Raw genomic sequence first — 18,238 nt, 5'->3', positions numbered from 1 at the left:
GGCATTCCACACACAGGCTGAAAGTCATAAACAAAAGCCTGGAGGAGAGGGTGTTGAGAGAGACAGACTTTTAGTCTGCTGTGAGTGTCTGTCTTTGGCTTTGCAGTTCTTTGGCCGACTGTTTTATTGAGTGTGTCCCAGTCTTCTCCTTCTACGAGGCTTACAGTAATCAGGCCTCAACCGAAAACATTATATCCCAGGCCTACAGAGAGTGGACCAACGGGCTTCACAATGTACTGTAATGTATTTGTGGAAAGGTTCAGGGGAGGACAGGACAGTGCCCTGCAGCATACTAAAAAGGAAAACAAATGTACCTTAATTCTAGTCTCTTCATAATCAACATTAAAGGGTTGGAAAAATAACAGTATTATTACAAAGAACTTGTACTGATGGTTTGTGCAGTTAATGTGTCAAATAAGCAACGATTATTCCACTATTACATCATTATATTTTGCTTGTACTGTAATCAGATTCTCATAGGCGTTGTAGACCATTGGCTAAGAAAATCTGTGGCCCATACAGAAATCAAACCCCCATTCTTGGCATTACTAAAAACACACTCTGAGTACCTGAGCTAACCAGCCTTGAGAACCCCCTGTTCTTGGTTCCTTGTATTGTGAAAAACATGGTGACGATGTGATGTACATCCCTTGGTTGCTACTGTGCCAGGTAGCACAGCTTCTACCCTAAATCTTAACTCAAAAGGTTTGTCGTTCATACAGGATTAATCATACAACCTTCGCAGTATCACAGCATCTGGTCCAACCATCCTTGACCACCCACCCTGACCCCAAAAATGGGTAGGAAAGCTTACAAACAGGCACAAGAAAACTGACTTTCAAAATCAGAATCCTGACTCCTGGTAATTTGAAACTGCTGTTGCAATCAGCAAAGGACAAATTGGAAGCATATTCATTGAGACAAATATCATAAAAAATAACAGCGAGGTCTTCTTCATAATTACATCCCCTTTTGTACCTGTAGCAGCAAAAGTCTTCTCAAGCACTGCAGAGTATTTATGCCTCCACCCAATCCCCCACTCAGTGTAATATAACCTACCCTCAACATACTGAACAATCAACCCAATCCAAAAACCAGAAGATGAGTCTGGTATTTCCCGTCTGCTACCAGTTATAATTACAGGCCTATTGGGTGTGGATTGTAGGAAATAAACTTCAATAAACAAGCCTGCAGGTCTGCATTGTTTGTATCTGATGTGAGAGGTGTGATCTATTGGACATGTCAGAGGATTTCATGTCAGCTACAAGCACTGAAGCCATGCTTCTAGACCACATTTGGTCAATGCGAAGCTACCACAGTGGTGCATTACTGCATGGTGTCATCCATCAAATTACAGTACGTAGTTAGACCATTATGATGCATCACGCAATAATAAATTACCCCATTATACACCTAGGAGGATACCTGGCATAACAGAGGTATGACATACATTACAATCATAATGTTTATTTTTTTATATTGACCTTAACCTGGAGGCAAATTATGTTTTCAGTAAAATGAGACAAAATACTGAAATGATCCTTCCATCTCGGGAATCACTGGACAAAATGAACGACTAAGGCTGCATAATATTTCAAATGTGGTGTCCATTTGACAGATTTGGCTTTCACTCCCAACTGTCTCCACCCACCCTGTGAGCAGCACCAAAGCTTTGAGACCTCAACATGTCACCAGAAGAACACTATATAGTGTGTGGTGAGCAGTGGATAAGTGGCTGCTCCAAAGAGCTTTTGTTGACTGGCTGGATTTAAGCTCTGAAGGCATTTTAATATGAATAGAGCAACTCATTCAGATTACAATAATTGAGCACAGGAAACCGCAGTACTCCTAATCGTCAGTGTACCGGTCATTGCACTGACATCAAAGATTGCCAATGACCAACCAATTCACTTATCCTTGGCTGCAAAGAATATAGCTCAATTCACAGACCATGGTACTAACACAGGCATTTGAATAGAAGGATCAAATCTAGAAGGATCGCAATCTTGGTGATTGCGGGATCAATGATGCTTACCATATACAACATAACTGATTTTCCCAGGTTAAATTCTAGCTCTAAAATTATCTGACATGTTCCCAGCTGCTAAACAGGTGTGTGGTATGTGAGCAATTTTCTCGCATCCACCTGCAAAAGAGCAGTGCCTTTCTTTCCCAGATGCTGCTGAACTATGTTGCTAATCCATGGTTTATCTCAGTGGATCATTGGAGAGGTCACGGGTGGACAGCGAATTCATAACCACCTTTCTAAAAATGAATGTTAAGCTCCTCTGCTCCACCAATCTGTACTCTGGCACCCCAAGCTTAGTCATGGTACACAGAAGGCATTTCCATGAGCAGCTACAGGCAAAGTAGCTAGTACAGGCAAAGTAACAGTTACTTTAGCAATTCGCAATTCCTGGCATTTCTCGATTAAACTACATCTGTGTTGACTGTAACAGTTACAGAACAAGATACTGCAGTTGCAGGCTATACCAAATTTTCATGACAAAATGGTTGATAAGATGTTAAAATACTGTCTCCCATAGTATCTAGATGACAGATATTGTAAATAGTGTTAACACTGATTGCCAACATTCCTTTCCTCAAAATACCAACATCCCCCCCCCCATATTCTTTGAAAACATTCACAGTCAACGCAGCTGTGGTTTGATGAGGAGAAAGTGTCAGACCAAAAAGAGCCCTGTGTCTACATGTCTCACCTGAGTGCTTACATTAGAAAACTGCAGTGAATTTTGAGCAAGGAAAAAATGATCTGTGCTTCCTTGACAGCCTTCCCTAGATGGTATTACAGTGGGTCAAGGTACTAAGAAGCTGTATCTGCAGCCAGGCCACCCTGGTTCTTTGCTAAACAAATTACCAGTGGACACTTCGGTGTACATGCATGTGTGTGGGACCTCCTGGATGTTCTAACTCACCCATTTGCTGGCCGTGTAAACTGGACATGCATAACACCAGACAATTCTAATGAAGATCAAGGGACTCTTTGTACTGAAACCATCCCTTGGGGGCTTACCTAGGCTTTAAAGTATCCTAGAAGCACTTGGCTGTTTTTTTGCAGAGGGGTAACTACTAAGGGAAATAGTCTAATTAAATTATGGTTTTACTACCTGTTTAAACTGATCTTCCAGTTGACTGGAGCTGTGCAGCCTTTTCACTGAGGAATGCTATGCATGACTACTTGAATTTGTAGTTGGGCTGACCACTTCAGCTCAGGAAGACTTCCTCACTCTTTAATGATTTTATGCAAGTGTTAAAGTCCACCGGAATTCTTATGTTTTCTATTTATATGTTTTGTATGAATAAAGTTATGGTTATTATCAAGATGGCAAACTTGACATGCCCATAAATCACTATTATAAAGGCAAAAGGCCATCTTGCACCCGCATTTTCATCCTTGGAGAGGGACTGGGGGTTGAGAGAAGTATAAGGTTGTGCTCAACACTGAGCCATACCTATCAAAATGTTAATGGCAGAGTCAAACCCTGAGGAAATATGTTAGTATCCTGTTCAGTTAATAGGTCGACATAAACACACGCAAAAAAAAAAGTTTAGCTGAGACATTTCAAGTTCTTATAAGAGTCAATTAAAACGCTTTAATTAACATAAATGAGTGAATAAAAATTAGTGAGTGCCATTGTTGTAGCAGGTAGTTGAGAGGGTTGGCAACTTGGCATTGTAGCTGAGGCGCCACGTTATAGTCATCTCCCAATACAGTTTCAAAAACAAAATGCACGTAAGGCACTATAATACACAACATTGTACGTGGTTTTATCAAATAATTAGCCTAACACTGGTGCCCACCTGGGGGGGAAAAGCAGAACAGTTGAGTTAGGGATGTTTAAAACTTTGTTATATGTGTTCAAAAATGTCCACAACTCACCATTTTCTGACTTTTTCCCAAAAGAAAATGCCTTATCCCTTCGCTAACACAGCGTGTAAGTGTTAAATGTACTGCATTTCTGTCTTCGACACGACTTTAAAAAAAACAAACAAAAAAAAAAAAAAAACCCAAAACACATCCAGCGTTTGCCCAGTGCCCTTCTCTTAACTTCACGGTCTTCGTTGCAAACTGGCTCCGTCCATGAAAACTCTTTACCGCCTCCTCGTAGCTGATTGGCCGACGGGGAGACTTCGGGAAACTCTGATTGGCCTTACAGCACATCAATCAAGCTTCCAACTTCTTCTCCGGTGGGATCGGCCCGGGATCGGACAGACGCGTTCCAAGCTGCTCACGTGACGTGTGAGGTGGCTCCCCTCGAAACAGCTGTCCGGAGAGGATGTTGCATTAAAGTTTTGTCAAACTGTGTGTGCGGAGTTTCTTGCTAGAAAACATTTTTGCTCCAAACATTTCACAAAAGGGTCACCTTTAAAAGAGGCATGAAGGTAAAAGGGCACATTTTCACCCAAACCGTAGAGTTTGGGGGGAAATGACAGTTTATACTGTCTATACTTCTTTTTCATGTCATTACTTGGTTTTATTAAATGTCACTGAAAGAGAAACCAACACTTCCTTTTGATATGCATCTGTCTGCTTTGTAAAATAAGCCTGTTACAAAGGCCGTGTTGGTGCTTTGGAGACAATAAACCTTAAGAGTGTAACAAATATGTCAAAGTCATGGATGTGTGGTCACACCAAAAACTAGGAAACATAGTGATGAGATAATTATCCCGATGCTGCCGCCTACAGGCAGATGCTCTATTGCAAAGCCTTAATACATTCTAAGTATGAACACAACCAGCGGAAACAACACTGTATGAGTGATCATTTTAATATGCAACTCAAAATAACTCAAATTATTGCATTTTCCATCACAAACAGGATATTGAATGGCATAGAGCTTAGAGGTAATCCCCCCACCCATCCCAAAAGTTATAGTATGGTATTTCTATACCTTCATAACAATTGAAATGCAAGGTGTAAATACAGCACTCTCTGATGTTAATATTTTTTGCTGTACAGCAAGAGAACAGATGAATAAGTATGTTTATATCTTCTTTATAACTGAACTGATGAAAATACTTTCAAATGCTCTAAACAGATTTTATTATTTGTGTGGATTCAGTTATTGAGCTTATAAAATGCACACAAAATTAAAAAAAAAAAAAAAAAAAACTGTCTACAAATCTAGAGTTTATTACCATATTTAGATATGATCTACGGTAGCAATGCTGTTACAGCCACCACACTGAGGAATGTGAGAGATGGTAAAGGATCTGAAAGGTTGCAGCATTTGCAGTGACAATTGAACAAAAAGTCCCTGTGCCAGATATCTGACAACAGACAAACCCGACACTCAAAGCCAAGACTTCCCTTACAATGAAGCCATTGTGTAGAAAAAAAAATACACAAAAATCTTACAGAAATACTGATGTGGGTTAAGTAGAAATAATAATCTACTTTATTAAAGCATCTCAAATTTAAATACATTTCACCCATGACACCAAAAACGAGTATGATCAAAATGTTGCTTGGTTATTTGGTATCAATTCTGCTTCACTTTTGCCACATTACATCTCCATTTTGGACAACAGAGCCTTTGTGGAGTCCTGAGCCTTCTTCCCCCAGTGACAGAAGGTTCAGTTAAGGGCCTTCTCTTTCATGACCTCGATAAACAGTCCTCTCTCTGCTGAAACGGGATCAGTCAAAAAAAAAAACACCAGTGTGACTCATGATTTCACTGATGTAATTATCCACTTCGTATCTAATAGCTCCAACGTAACTCAATTTTCTTGCCTATGCTGCTCTATCAGTGCTATGTCTGTTGTAAAAGAACCATTGGCGCTACGGACAACAAAGGCCACATTCCTGACGTGACTTTACCACCTAGTTGGTTGATGACTACTGATAAAGAGCTTAATTGGTCCTGTCTGCCTTATATTGCATTCCCAAGCACACGACATGTTGCTACTAGTATTATTTTACCTGACAGAGGAACTTTACTTCACTATCAATAGCAAAAACCAGAAGCAGCTGTGGGCCAACAGAGATTTACAGTGCAATACCTCCTCAAACATGACAGGATGTAAATCTTTAAATAATATAAGTGTACAGCAGCTTCAAAAAAATCATGCAACTTTTACATTTCCTTTACATTGCATTATTGCTTCCAACTTGATAAAAGAAGTCAAAGCAATTAACTCTATATGCTGATTTTTCCTTTTAATAAACAAGATTTTAATTTGAAAGTTTGTTCTTTTGAATGGCTCTAGCAAGATTTGCTATCATATATTTTTCCTACTGTAACTAAATCAATCATATGACTGATAGAGTTGATATTTTACAACACAGTGTCCTGAAGATGACACAAACAAACAGGGCACCATTCCACTGCCCTACACAACCACACCTACCTAATAAGAGGTAACCAGATGGAAAATAAATATTCTTTCCTTGAGATAATCAAAAACAAACCTACATGAAAACTGTCTGAAAATAAAGCCTGATGGAAGGCAATGTAGCAACATTTATCTAGGTGGTAGCAGAATGCGGATTTAGGGTCCTAATGCGTAAAAAAGTCCTAATCTAACAGAATTAATCTAAAATATCCATCCTACTATCATCACACTAAAAGTCACTTCACGCATCCATACAAAAGAAAAAACAAGTAAAAAAAATTGTGGCATCAGTTAGAAATGACCTCCTTGGTACCCCTCAGCTGGCGTGAGGTTTAACAGAAACCCCAGACTGGCCCTCCGCGGCACAGTTGAGGGTAGCCGGCTTGTTGCCAAAGTTCCAGTCCACAGGTTTGAGCAGCTGCATGGTCTTCTTGTGCGTCCAGATGGGGTTGATGATAAGCGTGAGGAGAGAGAGGCCAGTGAAGAAGAGCAGGCGTTGGGGCAGGGCCACGTGGGTGCTGATCTCTTCCCAGTGGGTCAAGGTTACCCACCACATGTAGTAGGTGAGCACCATGCGACAGTGGAACATATGGATCATCACCCACTGGTTGGCTCTCCAGATAAGGGTATGTGCCCAGCCGGCCTGTTGGGGTGAAAGAAATACAGAGAGGGGTCTTAACTCAGAAGATGAAAGCATTTTATTGCATTAGGACAAGGTTTATTTTTATACCACAACATCTTTTTATGTAGTTGTCATCACTGTAACTTATGTCTACTCAAGTCAAATATTCGGGGAGGAATGGTGACCAGTTTAATTACTGACTCTGTTGTTGTTTTTAAAGGACTTCCTCTTTCTAAGACTGCTAAACTTTATTTTTGACAGTCATAGTTGCGAAAGACCTAAGAGGAACTGAAACCTAGTTACACTTGTAATTTGAATGGTAATTGACAAGAATCTGTAAGAAAAAGATGATTTACCAGCAAAATCAGATACAACTACAGCCCTGAGAATCTTGTAAGATAACTGCACTTCCCAAAGACAGACTTTGGTACCTGCAATTCCTCTGTATCATGCTAGGAAAAGAAACCACGAGTATGAAATGTGTATGGTGTATGGAGCAAATGTGTATGGAGCAAAGTGATGACAGATAGTTTCACTCATCACAAAGGCACTTTACCTTCAGTAACATCCAGGATATGCAGGTAAATGGTGTGCTCATCTCCAGCAGCAGTGTTACCATCGGCAGGAAGTGGCCCAGGGAGTCCCACACCACCGCCCCTGCGTATCCTGACAGGGCGAAGAAGTGGTGCATCGCCAGTGGGAGGTCAAATGACCAAAATACCACACTGGAGGCGTGAAGTGCTACATTTTCAAACAAAAAGAAACCCGTGGCTGTGAGGACATTAAACCAAGACCAGTCTTCTTGGCCAGTCACTCTGTCTCTGGTTAACAAAGAGTCCTCAGTCAGAGCCCGGAGACCAGCTACAGTACTCTGGATGCCAAATACTGCCCGGGTGGCTGCGAGGTCCCAGAAAACTTTCTCCTTAGCTAGTAGGGAGTTGTAGGTGCGGGACAGAGCCACAGACAGGAGGTGAGAGAGGAGGAATATTGCTGTATAGAAGCCAAATCCCAGGCCCATAAGCTGGAGGCGATAGTCCCATTGGAAGTATTCTGCACTGGGCTGGGGAGGAGGGCTGGTTTGCTGGTCAGGATCCATGGTGGATGGAGGGGTGGCTCGGCTGCAGGTGGGACTGTGGCAGGGGCTGGCACATGCAGGGTCACCTGCAAAACAGGCGAAAGCTGCTGAGGAAAAAAGAGACAGCACACCATGCACTAAACACAGATTAAACACATTACTATCGCTCTAAACAACCGGCAAGTGTACCCAGGCTCCACCAAACTACATGTTTAACTCTGTAAATGTTCTGCTTGACTTAAAAACGCCTTTTTAAAAGCTTCGTATCGTTTGGTCCATTTAAGCCAAACATGTATCATCAAGTGTTTTCAAAAACAAGGGTCAGAGTCAAGTTTCACTCTAAACCTAACTGTTTAGTAAAATTAGCGCAAAAAAAAAAAAAAAAACTCGGAAAAGTGGGGCCGACTCAACCGGGAAAAAAACCACAAAAAAGTCTAAGCAGCAATAATTACTCACCACAAACTACCTAACGTCCTTATAACACATTACGTACGGACTCGTTCCTCCTGGACAAGTTGTACCAGGAAAATTCACATCACACCACTTCGGTTTGGTCATATGACCGCCAAACAGGAAGTCACGCCTCCTCTGAACTCCTGGACCACCCATTGGTCAACACTGCCGAGAGCCTGAATTCTACTGGCTATCTCTCAAATTATCGGTAATGCGCGTGAAGTGTGGTTAGGATTTCTTCTGTCTACATAACAAACACACAAAGCACAGATCGGATTCAAAGCCGGGTCTAAATATGCTTCATACATTCAAGCATTTAGCTGTTTTCAGACATGGCCTCCGCCATACATTTTTTAAAAAGAGAATTAAAGCTATTTCAATAAATATGAAAGTATTACATAGAGCAAATAATGCGAGAGCAGCATTTAATTGATTGCTACAGTTTGTCCAAAAATAAACAAATAAATACATTAAAAAAAAAAAAAAAGGAATTAAACTTCAAACCATCATGCCACAGGAACGCACTTGCCGTAGTGATAACACATATTAACACAGACAGATATGCACAGACAACCGTGTTCATGAATCTCTCCGGTCTGCCGGAGGAAATCCACAGAGACACGAGGACGACATGCAGACTCCACACATAAAGGGGCTCGGTCGGGTGGATTCTGTTGCTGTGATGAGGCCATGCTAACTTGTTACTTGAGCTTAGATGGGCAACAACTACACACACACACACACACGCCCGACACCCAACACTTTACATTTCTCTGTTTTGCAAGAATTTCCACACAGGTGCGAGTTCTGATAAAACCAGTTATCAGAAGTCCGTTATCTGAGGTAAAGGCAGTACTTACAGTATTTTATGTGACTATAGCACTTTACATCCCAGAACAAGAGTAATCAGGGTTATATGTTGATAAGATTTCTCATTCTTTAAAGTCGTTGTCTTCGTGAAGATAACATTCCCTGGCGGGGTGGGAACTTCACCACAAGTGAGCAATGATTAAACCTCTTGGACTAATGGTTAAAAAAATGTTTTTTTTTAAAAAAACTTCAAGAAAGAGTTGGCAGCTGCCTTTCGTGTACCGCCTCGAGAAGATAGATTATGTCATAATAATCGCAGCAATGCCTTCCATCCACTATTTGAGTTCAATTAAATCTGGATTTGTTAATGTAGGAAGAAAGGTGCACAGAGAAACCCAACTGCAACACCTGGTTACTGAACAACGCATGCACTTCTTTGTCCAACAGGGGGGGACCTCACCTCGTATATTTGAGGTTGTAAGAGGCAGGGCAAGGGGTTTAATTTCAGTTCTATATTGGAAAGTTTTTAATGGAAACACCAAACACTAGTTAATTAAGTGCTGCTGATTATTTGATTTTTTTTTTTTCTTTTTTGCAACGTCTCCAAAAAATTAACTACAAGAACATATAAAGCCAGTCTGATGTTCAATTGAAGGCAAACAGAAAGAGTGGTACATTGTAATGAACCTACATTTAATGGATTTCCATCTTCCTGGCTCCCCTATTATCTTTGTTGAGTGGGACAAATTACACTTTTTTTTTTTTGCCTGTCAAAAACCTTGTAGGTTGAAATGTTGCGTGAATTAAAACTTTTGGAAGCTTGCAAATTTCAGTGTTCAGACAGTGTCTCCTTTTCCTACAATGTACACCTTTATTATTCTTATTAGTACATGTACGTTTGGTAATTTCCATCATATCTCTGCCTAACCTCAGAGTTAGAGGAGGTTTAATCTGCCTTTAAAACTAATGATTTAGAATTTGCTGATTTGAAGCTTGAAAGTACAGTCCTGATATATTGTAGCAATAATCATATTCTTGCAGACACCTTTACAACCTGGAACAATGTAAGTATTAAGTATCTACATTTCAGAAAGGGAAATCCACATTTAAATTAACATTAGACAAAGTTATTTGACAACTAAACCAAATGTAGCAATGCTGCCAGTGGAATCAGTATGGCTACGGTGCATGAAACCTGCTGTTGTTTTGTCATAGGCACAACACTACATGCAATATTGTTAACGACTCACTTTCCAATACAACGTGTCTTGGTCTGTAACAATGTTATCACTCAGGCCATATTTTCATGTGAAGTCTCATCTAAGACAAATACCATGTTGGACGCTAATTCTATTAATATCCAGCATGGAAAAAATTCTATTGTGTTGTCAACCTAAAAGATGCTCTTGAAAAATCTGAACAGAATATTATATGATAATGGGAATAATTGGTAGCTATGAAAAAAGAGTTTATATTAAAAGGATAAAATATTCTATCCATGACATAAATGTCAAGTCGCTGTTGGCCTTCCTGACTCACTTAACCAAGAACAGTGAAAAGTAAATGCACCAATTTCTTTGACAGATGATTATACCCTTCATCTTTATCTCATTGCTATTTTGGTTAACAGACTGCATACAGATATAAGACGCATGAAATGTCAAGAAAAGTTTGATAAATTCACTGAGCCTTCCTCCTGTGAACTAAAATCCTATCCACTGGGAATACTGGTGGTATTATGAAAAGTATCAAATAACTGTTGTTTTTTGCCTTCCTGCTTTAGTGGATATCATGTAGTTTGGAGTCTGACAATATGAAATAAAATCTTTAAGGGATTTTAAATCAACTCACAACATTTTACTAAAATTCATATTTTTCCATAATTGCCGAAGTAGCAAGGGTAATTTCTTAAGTTTATAGCTAGATTTTCAAAGCAACCACACAGACAAACATTTCCAAACTTTTTCTCCAAAAATTTAATTGCAGAATTATTTACACTGAATGACCTTGGCAATGATCAAACTACTCAAAGAGGCAAAATCTTTCAATAGCTCAGCTAGGAAAGAATGGAGGAAAATGCATATGTTGTTGCAAACTACTGAAATAATACAAAAATAACCCAGTGATATGCATATGTGATAGACTTAAATAAATACATAACAAATGTACATCAGTGGGACAGTGTCATCATTTTTTGACAAAAAAAAGCCTACATTCAGAATCAGTATTTCGCATGCCATCATATCAGCTTGTAAAATAACCATAAAGTAAAAATGACAACAAAACATGAGCAAGAGCAGAAAATAGTTATGTTTCAATGAAGCATATATTATATATTTATATATCTATATATATATTTCTTTACAAATAATGAATATTTGGAATTATATTCATCTTCACTATAGATATGATATACAAGAGATGAAAATAGTTTTAGCTAAACAACTACCTTTTTCATTTTATCTAGGAATTATAGAGTTGTTTCACATTCCAAGTTCAAGGAAGTGTTGTATCAGGCTATATATCAGTGAGTCTGATGCTCTTTCCACGACATGGTTATGAAAAAGTCCCCTTGAAATATTTCACATCATGGGTGCTAGAGTCTAAGCGGATAGACAGTCGTATACCAGAGGAGAGGCCACTCAATGTCAAGATACGGGCTGAAACTAGAGAAATATGTGTTTGGAAATGGAAAAAGGGGGGTGGCAGAAATGGCTTGCTTACACAAGACTGATGAAGGACATGTGACTGTGTAGAACAATGATTTTACAGTATGCTGGATAGGTCAAAAAAGATGGCACTTGTAGTTAATTGCTGCCCTCATGACACTGATGCAAATTTCTGCCCCTCTGGGTTTCCCGGAGGTTTTGGTGGTTGACCTGGTAAATTACCACAATCTTTTAACTTAAAAAAAAAAATCAGTACAGTTACTTTCTGCCAGGTGAGGGATCCCCCAATGCTCACAGTGTCACGTGCACACCACACAAGAGTATGTCAACTAACGGAATCCAACACAGAACTCCCACTAAAATAAGCTTCAGCGAGGAAATACACGATCACTTTGTCACAAGGAGGCCATTACAGATGTCCAGCTAAGACTGTGTTCATACTTATTTGGACAAAAACGAATGAAAGGGTTTTTTTAATAAAAACTTCTCAAAGGTGGAAAAGGATTTTCACAGAGACAAACTTGAACTAACCATTACAGCAGAAAGATTTTGTTCATATCTTAGAAAATGGCTCTGAGGGAATTTCAGGAGTAACCGATGATTTCTGCAAGCCTAGTTCTTACTTTTAACTGTGGCTGTAAATTTACTAAAGTCATTGTCTCCATTGCTCAAATCCTGTTTAACAATTTTCGCTCCCTCGTGACTTCTGGCACTGGTTTGAAACGGTTCGATCATGAACTACCTAGAAAATTGGTCTCATTGCAATCACGTGAATGCCTCTTGGAGGAGAAAGAGATATGCTTTATACTGAACCAAGGAGGTGGATACAGTTCAGTTTCTCACAGCCCTGATCAGTTTGCAAATGGGACAAAACACCTCTGTTTTGTCAATAACAGCCTTCAGTGACATTAGCCTATCCTAAATTGATAGAAGCACATTTGTACAGTGCTGATGCCAAAGTTCAACTATTCAGCAATACATTTATCAACACCAGCTTTGAAGGGCCTTGGGGGCTATTTGCTTGGTCTCGCCAAGGACCCAAAATCTTACATAAGCTGCTTTGCTTAGTCAAAGGCAGGCTGAAAAATACCCAGCACGGTGCCCAGCGATCCACACAGAACAGCCTTCCAGCTACACAACAGCATACAACACCAGCAGTCTGGGGCTTGGTGCGGAGCTCCCGTCTCCTCTAAGCCAGCATATGTCAGGCCGAGTCTGTCTGTCCCCTGTCTGTCTGCCACCGTGGCAACAGCAGGGGAACGTCTCTGCCCCGCCAACCGCCTGGCGTCCCACACCCGGACAATTTCCAGAAACCCGCGGTCATGCTGTTTAAGGGCCCTGCGTCTGCAATGAAAAAACTGCACAATTAAAGAAGGGTGTGTTTTTAAAAAAAAAGTTTAATCTTACACTCAGCAGTGGGCTGTTAAAAACCCATTCTGTAACTGAAGTATGGCACGACATATCTGAGACACTGCACTCTACAGATGACTTTGGTTAAATGAAAATACTTCTTAGCTCTCTGAAATGTATTGTCTTAGCTCTACTACAAGTATTTATGATAACTAAACAATGAATAATGCATTCTGATACAGTGCAAGGTTGGTTTGAACACTGGAAAGAATTTGGAGTAAATACATCTATACTTGGGGTTATGATGGGTTCAGAGCCTATGTCTTACATCTTCAGGGACTGTGTGTATTTACATTGACCATAGACGCAACCGGTTAAAAATTTGGATTGTACTTCATCAGAAATACAATCTGTAGCACAAAAAAGTAAATTATATGTTATGGTATCTAAAATATGTATCAACAGAGTGCTGATGACACAGGGACTATGTGTATCTGTGTGTATGTTTGTGTGAGACGGAGATGCAGGTCAGGCCACAGTTGGGTAGTAATAGGGAAATCAATCCAACTCTGACACACACTGACCCCATATCACCCTCTCTTTCGCTGAATATGTTACCACTGGGCTACAAAAAACAAGATACACGCACACATATCAACAAAACACACATACACACACAAAACATTCAAATTCACATAAATGTACCTATGTTGTTAATGCTCTATGATAAATCCCCCCTGTCCTACCCTTTATGAAGCCAGGCACACTGGCACAATTAATCAACCACAAATTTCTAGGTCATAAAAATAGATTTTTAAGTGATGATTCGACCAGGTGACAGCACATTGTGTTGCATTGATTGTTTGTCTAGTACTGTATTGATTAAATAAAAAAGCAGCACCATTTAGTTGATTGATTATCCAAAGTTTTTACCATCAGACTTCAGTCTTTAGGTCAGTGTTTTGAATCTAAGGACTAAAAAGCAGCAGAATTTTAGCTTTTGCTCAAGATCAGCTTACCTTTGTGATTAATTTAGTTGTAACTACCTGATAGTAAACTCTGTGACCACTAGAGACTGTTATCCAAGGCCCCATAATTTTAATGTTGGTTTTCCACTTCCACGTCACATACCATGATATGGGTTGCACCAGTTATTCGTAAATCCATTACCGTGTCTGTGTGTAAAGTCCCTCCTTTTTAAATCTACGGGCTGGTTTCAGACTAGTGATTTACTAAATCGGGTTGCACTGCAAAAACTAAAAAAACGTCTTAGCTAGTCAAGCCTTTAGTAATGTTTAGATTAGTTGCTAGGAAATGTGTAGCACAGTCCAGTCAAAAGCTTTTCAACTATCTAAAAACGAAAAGGAAAAAAAGTAAGCCACTATAGCATCACAGGCTGTAATGTAACAGCCAAAAACAACAACTTAACTACCAATACTTTGTTTTATTTATATATGCATATGTACTTCAGATTTATTAGTATTTATGCAGTTTAGAATGAGTCCGACAATGCAAGCCTAACCGACAAATCCAGTTGTTTAGCCTGACATAGTTAGTAAAAGGTTTTGTAATATGAGGTATGTTGTGTTTTTTTTTTTTAATGAAATTTATTTTAAAGTCTTACCAGTTTACATCATTTAAACTTTTAAAGTAGTAAGTCAGATATGTTGACCACATTTCATGTGAACTCTAATTCTTCAGTCGAAACAGGTTGTATATAGCAAGCTAACGCTAGTTTGTCAGTTGATTCAGTTAGCTACGTTGCTGCCACACCTGGCAGTTAGTCGGTGTGATTATATATTTTGTAACAACTAATCTCCAGGTATGGCTTTGTTTGTGTGGTGCAACCCATTTTAATTTATGTGTAAATCTCCACTTAGTAACGTCAAAAACTTAGGCAACGTCACAGCTGGGCTAAGTTTGAATTTACAAACAGCTGGTGCAACCAGCCTCTCGAGTGCATCTGAGCATCGCGATGGTACTCAAAGGCAAATTATAATATCTAGCATGTGGTAACAAAATATCACCCACGGGTCTGCTTAGCCACAGACAGTTAACATCCTATTCCTCATGTATTTCCTTTCAACAGTAGACTCTCAAAGTTTTAGTTATTTGGGACTTGCCTCTTGCATCCCTGTGGAATGCCTTTGCCCCAATTTCTTTTCTTTACTTCTCAGTGTTTCCTAGAGGGAGTCAGTGCAGTTATGATTCTGTTTAGGTAAACTTTCAGCTACATGGAACTTTTCAAGAAATATAGAAGGCTATTTCTTTGATTAAAGAAACTACCATGCAGATATTTTGTTTATGTTTTGGAGGAGTTTTCTCTCACTCCTCATTAACTGTGGCCGGGGGTGCTACTTGGAAGGGCCTGAGAGAAGTATATTTGATGAAAACACAGCAGTTTGGTTTTGTGTGTGTGTGTGTGTGTGTGTGTGTGTGTGTGTGTGTGTGTGTGTGTGTGTGTGTGTGTGTGTGTGTGTGTGTGTGTGTGTAAACAAGCCAGTGTATGTCTGCAACAAATCCAGATTTGTCAAAAGCAATAGAGAGGGCAGGCAAGCAGTGGGTATGTGGGGGAAAAAAAATATACACAATGAATATTCTTCCCGCTCACAATTGAGAAATACAACAGTACTATTGTGAACTTGGGTATGTACATTTCCCTTGGAAATAGAGAGAATTGTAATAAGTGCATAAGTGCATTTGTCTACACATTTTGATCTAAGGAGTTACACAAACCTTCATAGTATTTATTCTACTGCATTGACATAATGAAAATGTTGGCACAAGACTTGCATGTTTTCCGCTTCAAGTAAATGTCAATATTTGAAAGTTGGCAACAGGAACATGAGATATATAGTAAGGTTGTTTGAAATGTGCATGTTAAATGAGCTGACAGATGTCCTTCTTCCACCAATCCAGACCATGAAAAATGTTTGACTGCAACCAGATTGGGTAGAAAGCTGCATTTTTTCAACACTGACCAGTCCAGAGCTTATAAGGGCTGCCTGAATAACCTTGAATGGGTGATCAGTGCCACATGCACGTGGTTGAGGTATTTCAAGCATTGGCACTTTTCAAAGTTTTGAATTTACAACAATTTTGTGATATTTAGCTTGTAATTAACATTTACTCCAAAAAGAACAGAGAAAAAAAAGAGTCACAATGTAACCTTAAATTATTTAAAAATACTGAAGGTTTCCTAACTTTGACCATTTTTGAACAACTTGAAATAAATATAATTTCTCTCATTTACTCTTTTTAGCTCAAAGGCCTGGTTGCTGGTAGGTTTTCAAAGCTGCACTTTTTAAATGGCACTTTGCAAATGCTGAAAAACTACAGATGTACCCATCCAGGACATTGGATGAGAGAGCTTGTAGGCTGGGTATCTTGATCACCAGCAAACCAAGGAGAAACCCAACCAACCCATGTCAGACATACATCTGCTAACACTTATTCTTGCAATGGGAGAAGAGGCTTGGCACATCCTACAGACCGATGGTGATGGGCACTGAGGATGGCTATTGCGATCAGACAACAGATGGATAAAGGAAGAGTTAAGAGAGTAGCAGTCTAGAAAAAAGGCTAGTTTTAAAGTTGTTTGAACATGGGAGCAGGGAGACGCGTTGGCCCCTGACCCTATCTTCTCAAAGTCTAGTCTGAGCCTCGGGAATATAGATCTCGATGCTGTCCGCTCGCTCCGAGGCGGAGTTCTGCCGGAAGGAGGCTGCCCGCTTGGCTGCCATGAGCCGCCGACGAGCCTCCTGTCGGTGCCTATCTGGGAGGTCCAAGGATTTCTCCCTTGTCACTGCACTCTTCTGTCGAACCGTCTTCTTTGGTACAGGAGCTGGTGGCTTTAAGAACAAGAGCGAATAATTATGAAGCAGTTGTACAGTAAAAAGTTATATGAAAATATGAAAATTATTGGGGTTGGGAAGGCGGTCGAAACTTGTGTTTATTTATTTTTTTAAAGCAAGGCCTTTCCGAACACGATTCATTTTTAGTTTGGACCCTGAACTTGACAAAGAAAAAAACTGCAACACCCTTTCTCAAGATATAAATCGAAAAAAAAACAAAACAAAACACTACAAGTTCACCAATTTGCCAATAAAATGATCATAGAGAATTAAGAATAGTACATGCCTTATTACACCTTAATATGTTAAGTAAGACAATAGTTTTCATACAATATAGCAATTAAATGGCACATTAAATGTGTATTTTTATTCACAGTAAATCTCCCAAGGAAGAATTAAATAAAACATAAATCTGGGATGAGAAAAATGTTAAAAGACCCTTGCTTCCCCCAAAAATTTATATTAACCCTCCAAAAAAAGAAAATTTGAAATATTTTCTGCCCCCCTGCTCCCCAATAATTTTCTGTCCCTAATCAAAAATGTTCCATCAAGTAAATTTAAATGAAAAGAGAATCAAACCTCTGACTGCTTCCTTACTTTATCTGTTTTGTTTATGCTTCCACAGAACAGCGTTGAATCAGTTCCGGTCTTTGAAGTTTTGTCAGCATCATTATACACAAGACATGCAACTGACAATGCAGGAGCATCTTGAGGCTGTCTAGTAGGGCTAACACTGGGTGTAGGGCTAACACTGCCTCGGAGACTCCTCACCTTCTTCTCTGGGCTGTCAACGGGCCTCCAGTTGTTGTTCTTGATCTGCTGCAGCTGGTCAAACTTCATGGTTACGTCGTCGATGGAGAGCTGCAGTAGGTCCCAGAACCCAGTCAGGTCCTGAGAGGTGGGCCGCGGCATGGCACTGGGGTCCTAGGTGAGACGCAGGTGAGAGGAGTTACAACGAAGATGGTATTAATGCTTGTGGTGACATTAAGTAATGAGCCAGGTAGATGGTTCAGTGTCTGTAGCCCAGATAATACGCACAAGCATGCTA

At 39.8% G+C, this 18,238-nt stretch overlaps 3 protein-coding genes across 4 annotated transcripts in view; all 3 read right to left on the bottom strand.

Moving 5' to 3' along the window:
- The window catches only part of arhgef10 (Rho guanine nucleotide exchange factor (GEF) 10), a 52,308-nt gene extending 48,237 nt beyond the window's left edge, over positions 1 to 4,071 (bottom strand). For both annotated transcript variants that reach the window (XM_040137520.1, XM_040137521.1), the window contains exon 1: positions 3,902 to 4,071. The gene's annotated coding sequence lies outside the window, so the exon portion shown is untranslated. The remainder of the gene's footprint in view (positions 1 to 3,901) is intronic.
- A 1,067-nt stretch (positions 4,072 to 5,138) lies between these two features.
- Positions 5,139 to 8,598, bottom strand: cln8 (CLN8 transmembrane ER and ERGIC protein). Its single transcript, XM_040136459.1, has 3 exons — positions 8,511 to 8,598; positions 7,536 to 8,140; positions 5,139 to 7,000 (listed from the first exon to the last, which is right to left on the bottom strand). The coding sequence occupies exons 2-3, from the start codon at positions 8,073 to 8,075 to the stop codon at positions 6,674 to 6,676; spliced, it is 867 nt and encodes a 288-aa protein (XP_039992393.1). The 5' UTR covers positions 8,076 to 8,140; positions 8,511 to 8,598; the 3' UTR covers positions 5,139 to 6,673.
- A 7,440-nt stretch (positions 8,599 to 16,038) lies between these two features.
- dlgap2a (discs, large (Drosophila) homolog-associated protein 2a) overlaps positions 16,039 to 18,238 on the bottom strand; it is a 159,584-nt gene continuing 157,384 nt past the window's right edge. The window contains exons 13-14 of the mRNA XM_040138024.1: positions 17,954 to 18,114; positions 16,039 to 17,191 (exon numbers count right to left, since the gene is read on the bottom strand). Coding sequence (XP_039993958.1) covers positions 16,981 to 17,191; positions 17,954 to 18,114 — 372 coding nt within the window. The 3' untranslated portion in view covers positions 16,039 to 16,980. The remainder of the gene's footprint in view (positions 17,192 to 17,953; positions 18,115 to 18,238) is intronic.

This window comes from Xiphias gladius, chromosome 10 (assembly GCF_016859285.1).
Source record: "Xiphias gladius isolate SHS-SW01 ecotype Sanya breed wild chromosome 10, ASM1685928v1, whole genome shotgun sequence".
Taxonomy (NCBI): Eukaryota; Metazoa; Chordata; class Actinopteri; order Istiophoriformes; family Xiphiidae; genus Xiphias; species Xiphias gladius.
This window is presented reverse-complemented; position numbering and strand designations above follow the sequence as displayed.